The sequence below is a fragment of the Xiphophorus maculatus genome, chromosome 20 (assembly GCF_002775205.1).
Source record: "Xiphophorus maculatus strain JP 163 A chromosome 20, X_maculatus-5.0-male, whole genome shotgun sequence".
Classification (NCBI taxonomy): domain Eukaryota; kingdom Metazoa; phylum Chordata; class Actinopteri; order Cyprinodontiformes; family Poeciliidae; genus Xiphophorus; species Xiphophorus maculatus.
Genome location: NC_036462.1, coordinates 17,675,343 through 17,690,883, shown reverse-complemented (window position 1 = coordinate 17,690,883; position 15,541 = coordinate 17,675,343). Strand labels below are relative to the sequence as shown.

General features: G+C 37.1%; 2 protein-coding genes across 3 annotated transcripts; both read left to right on the top strand.

Annotated features, from left to right (window-relative positions):
• The first annotated feature begins 893 nt into the window (after window positions 1-893).
• On the top strand, window positions 894-6,368 carry LOC102237035 (hyaluronidase-2-like). The gene is made up of 4 exons (XM_023325269.1): window positions 894-1,102; window positions 1,449-2,425; window positions 4,089-4,175; window positions 4,263-6,368. The coding sequence occupies exons 2-4, from the start codon at window positions 1,475-1,477 to the stop codon at window positions 4,650-4,652; spliced, it is 1,428 nt and encodes a 475-aa protein (XP_023181037.1). The 5' UTR covers window positions 894-1,102; window positions 1,449-1,474; the 3' UTR covers window positions 4,653-6,368.
• A 1,751-nt stretch (window positions 6,369-8,119) lies between these two features.
• abhd14a (abhydrolase domain containing 14A) lies at window positions 8,120-15,077 on the top strand. Of its 2 annotated transcripts, XM_023325270.1 has the most exons (6): window positions 8,120-8,174; window positions 8,296-8,430; window positions 10,077-10,330; window positions 10,495-10,610; window positions 13,108-13,343; window positions 14,109-15,077. In XM_023325270.1, exons 3-6 carry the CDS (start codon window positions 10,095-10,097, stop codon window positions 14,298-14,300), a joined length of 780 nt encoding a protein of 259 aa, XP_023181038.1. In that variant the 5' UTR covers window positions 8,120-8,174; window positions 8,296-8,430; window positions 10,077-10,094; the 3' UTR covers window positions 14,301-15,077. The 2 variants fall into 2 exon arrangements, with proteins under 2 accessions (XP_023181038.1, XP_005807352.1); XM_005807295.3 differs by having other exon boundaries at window positions 8,137-8,430.
• The last annotated feature ends 464 nt before the right edge of the window (window positions 15,078-15,541 follow it).

Here is a 15,541-nt window from a genome sequence, read left to right as displayed (position 1 = left end):
AGGAAAAATAAACCTTCTTAAACCTAAAACCTGGTGCCATCAAGTATATGTAATAACTGGCAATCAGTCTTTTTTTCTGTGAGTTTTGACCCCTTTCTTCTCTGCAAAAGTGTTTTTATTCAGTCACAAAGGCAACCTGTTTAAGGTTATACCACAGCCAAAAACACTTCAAAGACATCTGGATGCTTGCTAGTGGAGTTGAAATGTGTCTTTGTGTTCTTTTAGTCACCTGTGGATTTGGTCTTGGAACTTTCCTATGGTTCCCATTTGTTCCCAATCTCTGTATATTGTTTGATGTTGCAGCAATTTTGTTTGGCAGATCAACAGTGGTGGAAAGGTTCACCGCTGTTCCATGTTTTCTCCATTTGTGGATAATGGCTCAAACTGTGGTTTAGTGAAAAACTAAGGCCTAAGAAATCCCTTTTTAACCCCTTAGATATCAATTACTGCATACGACCCGCAGCGGAAGACTATAGAGGGTCATAGGCGCAGACTCTTGTTTCAGGAGAAGGGGAAATAAAATAGAATGAACGTCAACATGTTCTGTAGCGTATACATATGATTTGTTTAAAAAAATAAAATCAACAAGCAGAAACTAGTTTTGGTGATGTGTTTAAAAAATAAAGACAACAAGCAAAAAACACTTTTTGTTGAAACTGGCCTGTGAATGTACCAGGGAAACCTGTTTCTGAGGTAACAAATGGAACAAACCAAATATTTTGATTCTGGGGGTGGGGGGTTGCTGTGCTCTCACTAGAACCCAGTTTCATCCGTATATTAATAATTATTAAAAAATGTATTATCATTACATTAGATAAAGCTTAAAACATATATTTAATAGATATATTTTGTACTTAATTTTAAAAAAAAAACTTTAAATGAAATCCAAACCCCCCCACCGTCAGCAGCTACATATGCGGGTCTGTTGTTGCTCAACGTTTACCGTCTCTCCCCATCCCTCTTGTGCTCATTCCTTTGGCTGACTTTTCTGTGTTTCCTTCAAATGGCTTAAACGGACTATGCCTGCTGCTTCTCACATGGCTGGGAGGTGGAAAACTAACTTAACAGACGGTTTCATGATTGGACTACATGAACAGAGCAGGTCAGTGTGAAGTAAGGAGGAAGAAACCCGTTAGCTAAGTTAGCATCGCAGCTATTAGTTTCAATGAAACTTTGAGCTAATGTGGCTAAGTGAGCTGTTAGCGGTCTGCTAACTCTGCCAACAACGTAGAGGAAGTTTTAACATTTATAAGGAAGGCGAATAAATGGTGGAAATTTTGTCGACTTTTAACATTTTAGAATAATTCTAGTAAATTTGGTTGGCTTAGTACAATAACACCCGATTTTATGCATTATATAGTTGAGTTAATGTTCAGAACAAAGATTTTTCTGTATAAATGTTGTTTTATACTAATTTCCCAGCTTTTCTTTGTGTCTTTTGGAAACAGAGAAGTGAAGGTGAGCAGGGACCACCATGGAGACTGTATCCCCCTCTTTCCTCTCTGCAGTTGACCGACTGTCCTGGTTTCTCCTTGCTCTGTTTACATCATGGATAGTTCTGGGTTCAGCAGACACAAAGCAGACAAGATGGCCATTATACTCCCAGAAGCCAGTTCTCCTTGTATGGAATGCTCCCACTCAAGAGTGTGGGACACGGCGAGGTGTTACGTTATCATTAGACCAGTTTGACATAGTGGCAACCCCCAATGAGGGCTTTGTCCGACAGAATCTCACAATGTTCTATAAGGAACGCCTCGGGCTTTATCCCTACTATGACGCTGGAGACACACCAGTGAATGGGGGCATTCCACAACGTGTCAGTCTCTCTCAGCACTATGAAAGGATGCCTCAGGGTCTTGACAAATACATACCAGACCACCAGGCTAAAGGACTGTCTGTCATTGACTGGGAGGAATGGCGGCCCTTGTGGATCCGAAACTGGGATGCCAAAGATGTCTATAGAAGGAAATCACGTGAACTGGTGGCTGAAAAGAACCTTAAGTGGACTCCAGAGCAAGTGGGGACTGTTGCAAAACAAGAATTTGAACTTTCGGCTCGCAAGTTCATGCTGGAGACCCTGAGACAGGCTAAAAATTTGAGACCGAATCAGCTGTGGGGCTTCTACCTGTTTCCTGATTGTTACAACCATGACTACAAAGGGGGGCTGAAAAACTACACAGGACGTTGTCCTGCTGTTGAGATTGAGCGCAATGATCAACTGAACTGGCTGTGGATTGAATGCACCGCCCTTTTTCCCTCCATATACATGGGTTCTGTACTGCGCTCCACTAATCATGGACGCCTGTTTGTCCAGAACAGGCTGAAGGAAGCAATGCGCCTTGCATCTGTTGGGGATGGGTTGGCACGTCCTGTTTTTGTTTATACCCGACCCACTTACAATAGTGAGATGACCCTTTTAACTGAGGTTGGTTGATTGGAGGAAATAGTGCTGTTGTAAGCTGTTATTTTAGTAATCTTTAAATTATTCTAACGATTAATCAAGTAATTTAGAAAAAATTATTGGTAAATACTGTTGTACTAGCAGTAATGATATCGGACATTCACATCGTTCCAAATTTTCATATTTGTGCACTCTTAATTAGTTTTCTGTAGCCTAGAAAATTAGCCTGTAACAGTAATACCTCACTTTTTAAGTTAACCTGGATAACAATTATACAACAATTTTAAATTATTTTCAATGTAATAATAAAGGAGCAAGTTCATAAAGAAACATAAAAATAGTCTGTACTCCAGTTTTTAGTTTATATATTGATATTCAGTCAGTTTAATAGATTAACTCTCACTTTTCCCAGCCATTTATAGCTTTTGTGGCAATTTCTCTGTGTGGCACCTTCGTCACAAACATTGAGAAACTTCCGCCAGCCATCTGTTGTGACTGGGATGGTAGGAAATTTATTTTCCAGTTCATCCATAAACCTACACTAAGCATCAGTTAAAGCAACCCGATGTGTTCTGTCTACATGTCTCTGCTCCACCCGTATAAATACACCCGCCGCGCTCTGCACCAGCCACTAGGCAGCAGCTCCACAAGGAGAGTTACACTTTTTGTAAAACTATGACCTACCAGATACAGATTTTGTTGTTTTTTATAATTTCCAAAGTTCAAAAATACTTTATTTTTACTTTTCTGTCATGAGTAATCATTTATAATTTGAACAAAGACTGTGTGTGAGGGAGAGAGGGCAATCACTGAAATATTTTTATTTAAAAACGACAAATAGTTTGGAGCTGATGTTTAAAGTTGCCTGTAACATTTTATATTTGCAATTAGCTCATTAAGGTTGGACTTTACTATAAAAAAATCAAAATTTGGTGCGTATTTCTAGAGAACTTGGTTCTTTACCTAAACTGAGATTCCCAAACGTTTGCTTGGTTGTCTAAATCCAGCATGCTACATGACAAACTGAGGCTGAAAGTTCAAAAAGATAAAACAAAGAAGCGGCAATACGCTTGACCTCCTTGGTATCTGCAGAGTTCAGCTCTGAGCCAATTTTACCCCCCATGGGGGGTATAAATTGATGTTATAAGGGAGAATGTGAAAAAATATAAAATGGTAAAGAAGTAACTGTCACCTGGTGAAGTCCAGCAGTCTGTCGTTTAAAAATAAACAAGAAACATATAGTTTAGCTCAGATCCCATTGAAGAGTTAAATAGTTCTTTAGTTTACTTCCACCTGCTGAATCAGGTTTACTGGCCAGGTTTGTGCACATAAAGAATTTGGCTTCTATTCCACTCTGACATTTTACATGCAGTTATGTTAATTTGGTGGGAACTCAAGGTAACATATTGATTGTGATAAGTTAGCCAAAAATGTTTAACAAGATACCTCCACCAGATTATTATTTTTCCGACACATCCATCTAAACCATGATAATAACTCATGTTTTGTTTTTTTTTCTTGTTTTTGGCCATAAAATAGCTATTATTGCCTATACGGCTTTAAACCATCATATATTTAACTGTGGGCTATAGTTACATATAGAACCCACAGCTCTATATGTAACTAGAGCTCAGATTCTCTATAATGCATCTTATACAACTAAAGTATTTATATACATCCTTTGCAGAGAGATTTGGTCTCCACCATTGGCGAGAGCGTTGCATTGGGAGCTGCAGGAGTGATCTTCTGGGGGGACACCTCCTACGCAAGCAGTGTAAGAAAAATACTTTCCCTAGTCCTTTCATGTTGGATAGGCTGCTGTAATGTATTTTTAAGTTAATATCTATCCTCTGTGCTGCAGACCAGCTGCTCTAACTTGAATAACTATCTGCTGGGACCGCTGGGCCTGTACCTCCTCAATGTGACCACAGCAGCAGAGCAGTGCAGCCAGAAATTGTGCAAATTTCACGGTCGCTGTCTTCGCCGAGCACCAGACAGCGACGTGTATCTGCACCTCAGCCCCTCCACTCACAAGATCACAAGTCAGGGCGGAAAGCTGAAGGTCTCTGGATCCCCAGGCCAAGCAGAGCTGAAGACCTTCCGTCAGCACTTCAAGTGCCAGTGCTACAGCGGGTACAGGGGTGAAGGCTGTGAGCAGAGAGCAAGAGGGCAGAATAGAGCCGCCTCTGTTTTAGGGATGTGGCCTCTCTGCTTTCTGCTCCCACTTGGACTTCTCTCTCTGCTTCATTGAGGAAACCAGGAAACCAAACTATTCTCTGGTTCTGCCAGCACCGAAAGGGAAAGTTTTGGTTTTCTGGCCTGAAAACAAAAATTAACTTTGTTGTGGAAGCATTGCTTAGGGAGCAGCGGGTGCTCAGTGCATAAATTCAGAGGTTTATATGGTAACAGGTTTGTATTTCATTACACATTGAACTAAAACTACAGTGTATGTTTTCTGGAAAGTATTCTTTTTGTATTTATTTTGTAGTAAACATAATGGGTCAATTAAAATCTTAAAAACTGGAAAGATGGATTTATATTTCACTGCGTATAGTGTTACATATGATACAACTTTAGATGTATCATAAAATCTTAATTGGAGGGAAGGACTTGATGTAGCCTTTATCTGTCATGTTTAAGAATCAACCTTTAAGTTGTAATGGAGCCTTAAACAACATATAAAATATTACACCAGTCTTGACATCTTAAACCTCTTCTATCCTTAAAGAAACAGAGTAGCTGGACCTTCCTGTTTCATTCCAGATTTGTGCCTTAACATGGCTTGAAAATGCTCTTCTTATGGCTACATTTCGTGTTAAATTTCATGTTTTTTTTCAGCTTGATACCGTATATTGTACAGTTTATGAATTACACTAATGTCTTAATGTTGTTTACGGTCAATGAATGAATTGGAATAATATCCAAACATTGGGATATTTATAATTTAATACACTATATAGCAATATTTAATATTAGGATATTACATCATACCAAAACAAAAAACATTTTAAAAGGGAAATGTTGACTTTATAAAAAAGAATTGTCCAATATCTGTTTTTGTTGTTTTCACAAAGTAATTTTAATCAGAAAAAAGCCTAATTGGAATGCAGATTCAGATGTATTTAATTTTAACAATGTTCAATGAAAAGATTATTTTGAATTATTACAATGAATTATTTTACACTTATATTAACTGACAAGTTATGCCAGAAATGTGGGACCATGGCATTCAACTAATATCACTTCTGATTTTTATAATTTTTAGTTTCTTCATAAAAGGTTTTAGCTTTTAGAATGAAAACATATCAATATTTAGGACAATTTTTTATTTATTTTCTTTGAAACAAATTCAAAGGTCACTTGGTTTTACAGTCATTCTTTTTTATCTCAGTTGATTTTTCGTTTTTAAACCAATTTAAAGAGGAAAAAGTTTTTGTTTTCTAATTAAAGATTGGCTGACTGAACAGTTTCAGATTTCAATTAACCAAAACAATTGTGTTTTGTTTATGTAGCCATTTTTAAAACCTGCACTTTAAATACTTATTTTCTTGGTACATTAGGCTTCCGTCGTGTATTTCCACTTGTGAAGGGTTGTGTCTTAGTGTGTGGCAGTCTGTTAGCCTTCCATCAGTAGAGAGCAGTACTAGGTGTTTTCTCCATGATTGTTCCATGTTTGAATTGTTTTCCACTGTGAATGTTGTCCAAAAACAAATGGGTAAACAATTGTTGTACATTTCTTAAGCATTTCTGTTTTATCATTTTAAGAGGCATGAGTACGATTTTGAACACTCTGTGCCATTCTGTTTTATTAGCGGCTTTGCCTCAGTATTTATAAGACTTACTAGGAATATAAAATATATTTTGCGAAGATTTACTGCTGGGTTTTTTTTATATTGCATCTGCCAAAATCAAGAAGCTATCTTAAACCTTTCATGTTCACATTTTATGCTGGAGAATTTCATTATTAAAATTATGATTTCATTATAAGCTATCTGTCCCTTGTTTCCTAAATACAATATATCTAGAACTTTAGAAACAATTAAACGTGGCAGATGGATCCTTAAAAACTTGATTTATCAGAGTCAGGATTTCTTTGTTTTTGTCTTGCTTTTCTCTTTTCTCTAACAGAGATAAAGATGGGAAGGATGTCCAACAGGTTAGGGGGACTAGGGATCAAGATGGAACTGTACTGACAGGTGCAAAAATGTGACAGGAAGATGGAAGGAGTACTTTGAAAAGTTACTGAACTTTTCAAAGTACTCTGCAACAAGAGTATTTCCATGAAGTCTGCCACAACTGAAGCTTATGGGAGCTCTAATTGGAGCAAGCCAGGGAAGTAACCTTCTCAAGTCATTGAAAGGTCAACTCAAAATGATTCTATATTGCTCTGCACTGGATATGCAGCCCAGCTCAGAAGTAGAAGCCATTTATTGCAAACAGAGTGGCTGAGGTACAAGAAATTACCATCCTTAAACTTTGGTTTCACTGGAGCAGAAAAACAACCCAGCTGACTTACCCTCCAGAGGTCAGAGTGTCAAGAACTTCATCCATAATCATCTATGGTGGAATGGATCCACCTTTCTGACTTTATCTATTAAAGAAAGTGCATAGATTCAGAGATTTACATGGTAACAGTGTTAGGATCCTGGGTTGTTTAGTTTTGTAGTTTGATTTATTTATTCTTGTTTGTTTATTCTGTGTTAGTCTGATTAGATCAGTCTTATTTCTGTTTTACTTTTGTTGAGTCCTTAGTGATTTTGTTTGGGCTTATTTATTTTTTATAGCTATTCTTAGTTACTCTAACTTAATTATGTTTCTTTAGTTATTCTTTAGCGTAAAATTTTTCTCCTAGTCCCCAGTGTACTCTGTCTCACCCTCTGTGCTATTTTCTCTCTCTCTTCTCAGTCTGCTGTCTGCTCTCTCCCCTCAGCCTGGTTCTTTGTTTCAGCATTCAACCTCCCAGTATTTAACCTCCTCATTCACAGTCACTCCTCCTGTCATTTCTCCACATTGTCCCCATGGTCTCCTCATTGGTTGTTTCTTAGTATGAATGCTTTTGTTCTGCTCTTGCTCTCTGTGAATTTTTATAAATTTTTTTAAAATATATTTTTTTCATTAAAGCCTCTTTACTTACAAACTGCCTTCTGCATTTGGGTACATATACAAACACTACAACATGACAAACAAATTTTTGCTTCAGCACACATATAAAGTAGCATTCTTTTTCCCAAAAGACAAATAAATGTGTTTAATCTAGTGAAATAGAAGAGATGGTTAAGAATCAGGAAAATGAATAAACAATGTGCAGGCAAATATATCCAAAAGAGTCTTAATAAAGAAACTATATGGTAAACTGCTACTCAAGCACTGAATAACATCTCATTAACTGGTGCAGGTATTATAAAAATAACAATGTTGAACATGTTTTCTTTTTATTTATTGAGGTCTCTATTTTGTGTTGTTTTTAATTAATGTAACTGAAGTTGGCACACACATTTTGAAATGGATTGAATATTGTGAATAAAACATTTCGAAGTTTTGTAATAATTCAAACATTTTCTTGTACATTACTTTGTAAATGTTGTAATAGTGTAAGCTTTGTAATCAGGTGACAGTTTTCGTAAAATTTGGATAATTTCTTACATAAATGTCTGCGTTCGTCTGCAGGAAATTGCGTAAAGGGTTGAAATAGTTGTTTTGTGCACCTCGTAAAAGTTCCGACGAGCAACAGACGGTCGACAGCTCTGTAAATATATAACAGCACATCTTAGATGTACGAGTCTTGACTTTTATGTGTTGCTTATAATATTTGTTCCCGACTCATTTGAGTAAAGATCTGACATTACATTTAATGTATGTTTTTTTTTTCTCTCTATAATAATAATAATAAAAAGCTTTAAGCAGTAGAAGCCTTCAACCTCAAGTCTGTCAGATACAATTCCCGCATCAGCCAGACATGGAGAAGACATGATGAGACCCAGGTGCTTTTATTTCTGAGCGCATAAGGATTAATTATCTCCAGTTTGTTGGTATGTATCTTTTCTTCAAAAAGCATCATTCAAGCATATTGACAACAAAAGAGCTACTGTTAGCTTCTGTGTGCAATTTGGCTAATTAACTGCGACTGATTATGTGGGCTGCGGTCAAACAGACTAAATCCTTTGTCCCGGAGGATTAGTTGTAATCTATCGCTGGTGTTTCATTCATCTGTTTAACATAGAAAGCCACCTCTACATTAGAGACTCAGCTGATATAATGAAGTGTAGACTGATGTGCAAGGAGAACAAATCAGCTCTATGATTGAAGTGAAGGTATAATCAGAGGTGGATAGAATAGCCCAAAAAATTGTGCTCAAGAGTAGCATAACTTCAGTAGAAGAAAAAAGTAGCTGTTCAAACAAATGACTCGGTGAGGGTTTTCAAAAAGAAAATATGGCAAAACAACTACTCAAGCATTGAATCATAACATCTCATTTAATTTATGAAAAATTAGCTAACCTAAAAAGAAATAAAGTTATGGGAAAATTCTGGTATTTTAAAGAATAAGATAAGAACTGAATTGAAATTAATAACTTCATGGAAAGGTAACCAATTCAGGTAGAAGAAAACAAGTTAAAATTATATTTTTTATGATATAAAGCTGTTAGACTCATTATTCACAGTGAATAATGACTAGAACAGTGCCTTGTACTTCCATGGACAAAATTTTGTGTATATTTGTTGACCTCCAAAAGGCTCAGACTAGCGTACTGGATTTGTTATACGCACTCTACTTTAGCTCATCTTTTCACCTCTATGCAATGTTCAAAATCTGTGCTCTAGTTGTCACATTTGTATTGAGATGTTGCCAATCATCAATATTTGACATTTTTAAGTGTCCAGGCAGTTTGTGTTACTCTTCTGTATATTATTTTTTAAAATGCTACAAAATATTTCTGTGTGATCATAAAGGGAAAAAAAACAGCACTTGAAGTTACAGTGCTGTGTATTTAGTCATGACCTGAACAGGTACAGTATGTTACTAACTTCACCCTATTAGTCAGAGGGTGAACTAAGTAATATAGCAATAATTGAAAGTAGTTGTTTTCTGTCTGACTCTATTGCTCCTCACATCACTTTGAAGATATTTTTACCCCAGAAAATCTATAACACCTCTTCTGCTCTTTGATGTTTCTGGATATTAATTTCTGTACATAGTTTTTGCAGTTGTCTCACAGTTTAGCTCATGTTGATGTCTAGATTTTGACTAGTTCACTTTGATTCTTTTGCAGCCATTCACTTGTAGATTTCAGGTTGTGTTTGGCATCACAGTCCGGTTGAATAATCCAGTTATAGCTGTTGGGACAGATGGCCACACATTTGACTACAGCTGCTCAGTATATCAAATAGCATTTGTCATCACATTAGCCATGCTTGCAACATTGTGGTTGCAAGTAACTGCTTGGATGTATCGGAGTTATGCCTTTCAACAATTTATCTGCTGCTCTATATGCTATATTATTTTCATGTATCACTTCATTTGTTAGGAACATGTTTTGGTTACAACTACTATACACCATAGGTTTAAAGCAGAACTTGATTTACTTGTTTTATTATTTTGTGTATAATAAGAAAAAAACCCTGAAATTTTGTACAAAGGGTTTCAGACTCAGTGCATCGTGTGCAACTTTCTCCAGGTCATTCATCATATCGAGATGAATTTCCTGCGTAATCGTCTCGTTATGCTGGGCCTGATGTTGTTGGCCACATTACTGCTGTACCTGCTGCTGCCATCCATTCGCCAGGACAACATGGAGCCATCCAACGAAGCTCGAATCGGGCCCCCGATCCTCAATGTGTCCGTTCGCACTGGACAGCTTCCCGGAGACCCCCCACTGTTCTTCCGAGAAGCTTTACCTGTGGATCGGGAGGGGCAGCAGATACTGCCAAAGTGAGCAGACTTTTGGAAAACCAGTTTAACGCTTTTTAACTGCAAACTGTTCTTTAGCATTTATTGTTTGATCAGATTGTCGTCCATATGATTGTCTTCCTTATGTTTGAGTTTGGTACTCAAACGTAAGTTTGTTTGAGTAACAAACGTATCTCTCTGTTCAGGCTGCAGATGGTCCTTCTGCACGGCCAGGCTTTTACATCCAAAACCTGGGAAGAACTGGGAACCATGGCGGTGCTAGCAGCTAATGGATATCAGGCCTTAGCTATGGATCTGCCAGGTACACCTTGAAGCTTACTTTAATATATTAGTAGTAACTGGGAATGCAAACAATTAATAGACATAAGATTAATTGTCTAATATTGTTTTATTAGACTGAAATTAGAATCGTTTAGTGTCCGCTTATACCTTCTTTCAGTGTTCTAGTGTGGCTGCCATCCTGAAGAGGGCGCCGCTGGTCATCTTGTAGTGATTCAAAATTAAAGATGGCGGAGCCATTTCATTCCGTGTAGCGCATAGACGGTGTAACGGTCCAAATGGAGTCCGGTGTGGGACGCGAGATTTACTTTATACAGTTCTTTTGTCAAATATAAACACTCGACAAACTCCTCCAATTTCTCCTTAATAGCGCTCACTCAGCTGTGCTACATGGCGGAGCGGCTGTCAACTTCTCAACCGAAGGTTGAAGGTGGGGTTGAAGGTGGTGCTAGGCCATCCAGGTGTTTTGCACAGCTGAATATTTCCCATGGGAAAGTAAAGGATTTCTCAGACAATGCATGAAAGAGTCATGGTAACACGCCAGGTATATTTTTAATGAGGGAATAACATTATCACAGGATGTAAAGATCAAAAAAGTCAATTTTACATAATACTGCCCTTGAAAATGTTATGTGCTTCTTTTTCAAAATTCAGCATATTCTGAAAAATTTTGCCTTTCATGTTACGGAAAGACAGTCGACCTTGAAATGAAATGAGAAAAGTCCGTTGTTTTTTTTTCTTTTTTAAAGGTTTCTTATCAGTTAGTTAGTCGATCGATAAGCTCGTTCAATTTTGGATTAACTCAATCGATAATTTGCAGTCCTTCCTGGTAGTAACATAGGTATCAATGGTAAAGATATGATGAGAAAAAATAAATTTATTGTTGATATACATGATATTTAAATATATTCAATACTGTAAAGTCTGTTTTTAAGCTAATCTAAAAATTTTGCCATCCCTATAAACTCTGTTTTCAGGGGCTTTATTGAAAACTGCTGAAGATGTTTTAAGCGAATGAATAGTATTGGCACAACAAAAGAAAAAAAAGGACCCATACAAACATTTTCTTTTTAAAATTTACTGCAGGGTTTCAATAATTGTAAAAAAAATATATATATATATATATAAAAAAAAAAAAAATTCCCTTCTCACCCACCGCGGGTGGTTCTTATCCTCTGAGCTCGGGTCCTCTACCAGAGGCCTGGGAGCTTGAGGGTTCTGCGCAGTATCTTGGCTGTGCCAAGGACTGCACATTTCTGGACTGAGATGTCTGATGTTGTTCCTGGGATCTGTTGTAGCCATTGGTCCAGTTTGGGGGTGACTGCCCCGAGGGCCCCGATGACCACAGGCACCACTGTGGTCTTCACCTTCCAGGTCCTCTCCAGTTCCTCCCTGAGGCCCTGGTATTTCTCTAGTTTCTCGTGCTCCTTTTTCCTGATGTTGCAGTCGCTTGGTATTGCTACATCTATCACAACGGCTTTCCTCTGTTGTTTATCCACTACGACAATGTCTGGTTGGTTCGCCATTACCATTTTGTCTGTCTGGATCTGGAAGTCCCACAGGATCTTAGCTCTGGCGTTCTCCGCCACCTTTGGGGGTGTTTCCCACTTTGATCTCGGGGTTTCCAGTCCATATTCTGCACAGATGTTTCTGTACACTATGCCTGCAACTTGGTTATGTCGTTCCATGTACGCTTTCCCTGCCAGTATCTTGCACCCTGCTGTTATGTGCTGGACTGTCTCAGGGGCCTCCTTGCACAACCTACACCTTGGGTCTTGTCTGGTGTGGTATATCTGGGCCTCTATTGCTCTGGTGTTTAGGGCCTGTTCCTGGGCGGCCAGGATGAGGGCCTCTGTGCTGTCCTTGAGTCCAGCTTTTTCCAGCCATTGGTAGGATTTACTGATATCAGCCACTTGGGTTATTTGCTGGTGGTACATCCCATGTAGGGGCTTGTCCTGCCATGATGGTATCTCTGGCACCTCAACCTCCATTCCCTGTTGTCTGAGATATTCACTGAGCACATTGTCTGTTGAGGCTTTGTCCCTGATGTATTTATGGATCTTAGTTGTTTCGTCCTGGACTGTGGTTCTCACACTCACTAGTCCTCTGCCTCCTTCCTTGCGGCTCGTATATATATATATATATATATATATATATATATATATATATATATATATATATATATATATATATATATGTACATTGGTTTTTTTGAAATGCATGTTTTTCCTCTGGTAACAGTGCCCTCTTGTGGTTGAAAGTAATTTTTTTTCCACTTCAGTTGTCATAATCGTTCTTTCAGTGCACAGTAACAATTTACTAACATTTTAAAATACTTTTTAGTAACTTGTTTGGAAAAAAATTATAACATTGCTTATTTATGAAGTGTGCCATGCTACCGATACATACAGGCTGTATCAGAAAGAATATATTTCTTACACAGTTTTTACAGATTACACACATTTCCCAGTTACATTTTCTAAAATATAAATATTATCTTCCATAAACTTTTCATCAAGGTTATGGGAAATCGCCAGACTCAGAGGCGCTAAAGACAGAGCAGAATCGGGTAGACCTCATCTCGCGGTTCATGGAGTCGCTGGGTGTCAGGGCTGCTGTCCTTCTGAGTCCCTCGATGAGCGGACATTACTCCATCCCTTTCCTCATGAAGAACAGTGCTCAGCTGCGTGGCTACATCCCTATAGCACCAGTTGGTACCCGGAGCTATTCTGCTCAGCATTACAAAAAAATCCAGGTGAGTGGACAACTTGTTGTGACTGCAGTGATCGTTGTACATCACATAAACAAGTATAATTTAATGTAAAGCATCGTTCCATCAGTTATTTGTCAAGATATTAAAAAATACTTAAAAGTGCTTTTCAAGTTTTTTAGGCAGATTATCATTATCAAAGTTACCATGCATTCAGTGAATGGAATATAACAAAACATGACTCCAAAAGGGTCGAAATAAACAAAATAAATCTTTTGTATTCTTGTTGTTATGATTAGTCTTTTTTCTTATTACATTCTGACCATAATGGGCCCCATCATGCAGAAATATCTACAGAAGATATTATTTATCTAGTAGCTTCTGTGTTACCCACAGTATTATTATATTAGGTGACATAATAACATGGTTTTTGTTGCCATATGTTCTTACAATTGCTAAAATTTTATTCTGTACCAAAATTAAGATTAAACCTCTTGATGACAAGAAGGGGTTTAATTTGAAAACTGCACACAAAGCTAAAACTACATCAACTATTTTTTCTCCCTATATAACATTAAACAAGTCTAACAGTTTTTCTTTAAGGTAAGTCAGACATCTTTGCCGTTGTTGGCCACTGAGGGAAGGTCATTTTTAAATTCCTGTTTTTGTCAAAATGCTCATGCCTCCCCCACAAAAGATTAGCACCCTTCATATGAACCACGTTGGTTTCATAAAACACTGCCTCTTCTACAAACACTAGCATTTACATTGTCTAATCTGTTTGATTTCTTTTACCTTTTTTCTTTGCAGACTCCCACTCTAATCGTTTTTGGCGCCTTGGACACAAATCTGGGTGCCCAGTCTCACAAGAACCTCATCCAGCTTCCCAATCATGAGGTGCTGAAATTAGAAGGAGCTCGGCATGCTTGTTACATGGACAAACCCCATGAATTTCATCGAGGTTTGATCAAATTCCTTGACAAACTCAAGCAAGATATATAGCAGAGGAGAAGAAGGTGTTTAAAAATGTGAACAAAAGATGAGCAAGGAATAGGAAATCTGATGCTTTGGAGATGACATAAGGTTTTAAGATCTTTTTTTTCCCTATCAACCCTTAGAAAGAGAAAAGGGACATCGCGGGGGATTTTGGGAGATTATATGTTATGAATGTAATGGGTTGCAAGTTAAATGGCCCTGGAAATATGAGACCGGCTTAGCACAGCTTGTCAGTTTACTCTTGAAAATAATAAAACTAGCAACGTACGTAGTTGGGTGTTTTACATGTGTGTCTTGTCTCTGGTTGCTTTTAAAGACATTTCATGTGTTTGCTTATATGTTACTATTTTAGCAGTTGGATAACTGTATATATGTAAATGCTGCTCTTGCCTATATTTAAAAGATTTTATTGTACTTTGACATACAGTACATTAGAAATTAACACTACTCTCAGCTAACTAATATAATCAAATTGGTTAAGGAAAGCCGAAATGATCGAAATTAACAAATTAAAATAGTTTTAACAAAAAAAAAAATGACTAGAGAATTTAGATAGACATTTAGATATTGATAAAATTCTAACAAATGTGGACAATCAAGCAAAACAAAAACAAAAAGATATTTAAAAATATATATTGAAGCTTCTTGAAATAAAAAGTAATGGCATTGTTGTTCTTTATGCAAAATATTAAGAAACACTAAAGTTTTTTGAAAGCCTTCATACTGTGTGTTTTATATTGTGTGAACTCAGCTGGAAGGAAGATGTTTGTTGGATCTCTACACTCTTAGCACTGTTGTTGTTTACACAAAAGAGAGAACTAAATTAGAATGTTTATTTTTTGTTACTGCTAATTTGTTATTCCCATTAATATGTGTATTAATATGTGCACTTTAGCTTTGATCTGTGAAATCCACTCAGCAGCTTCATATTTTATTAATAAAGTAGGAGGGTCAATTTCTATTTATTTTCAACAGTTTTGACCGGTATGTTTAATGCTGTGAACAAGTTTAAATAAATGTCAAAACATTAAAACAATAAAAAAAAACAAAAAACTACTGCAATATTCAGATGTGTTTTTTTCAGTTTGGGTCTTTGAATGTCACTAGTTTATAAAAATAGAAAATGTCAATACAAAACCTAAATGGTAAACACAGAAGTATTGTAAAATACAGAAAAAAGTTTTATAACTTGTTGATGTGTGAGATTTACAGTATATAAGACAGAAAAACATAGGATTAGGACTAGT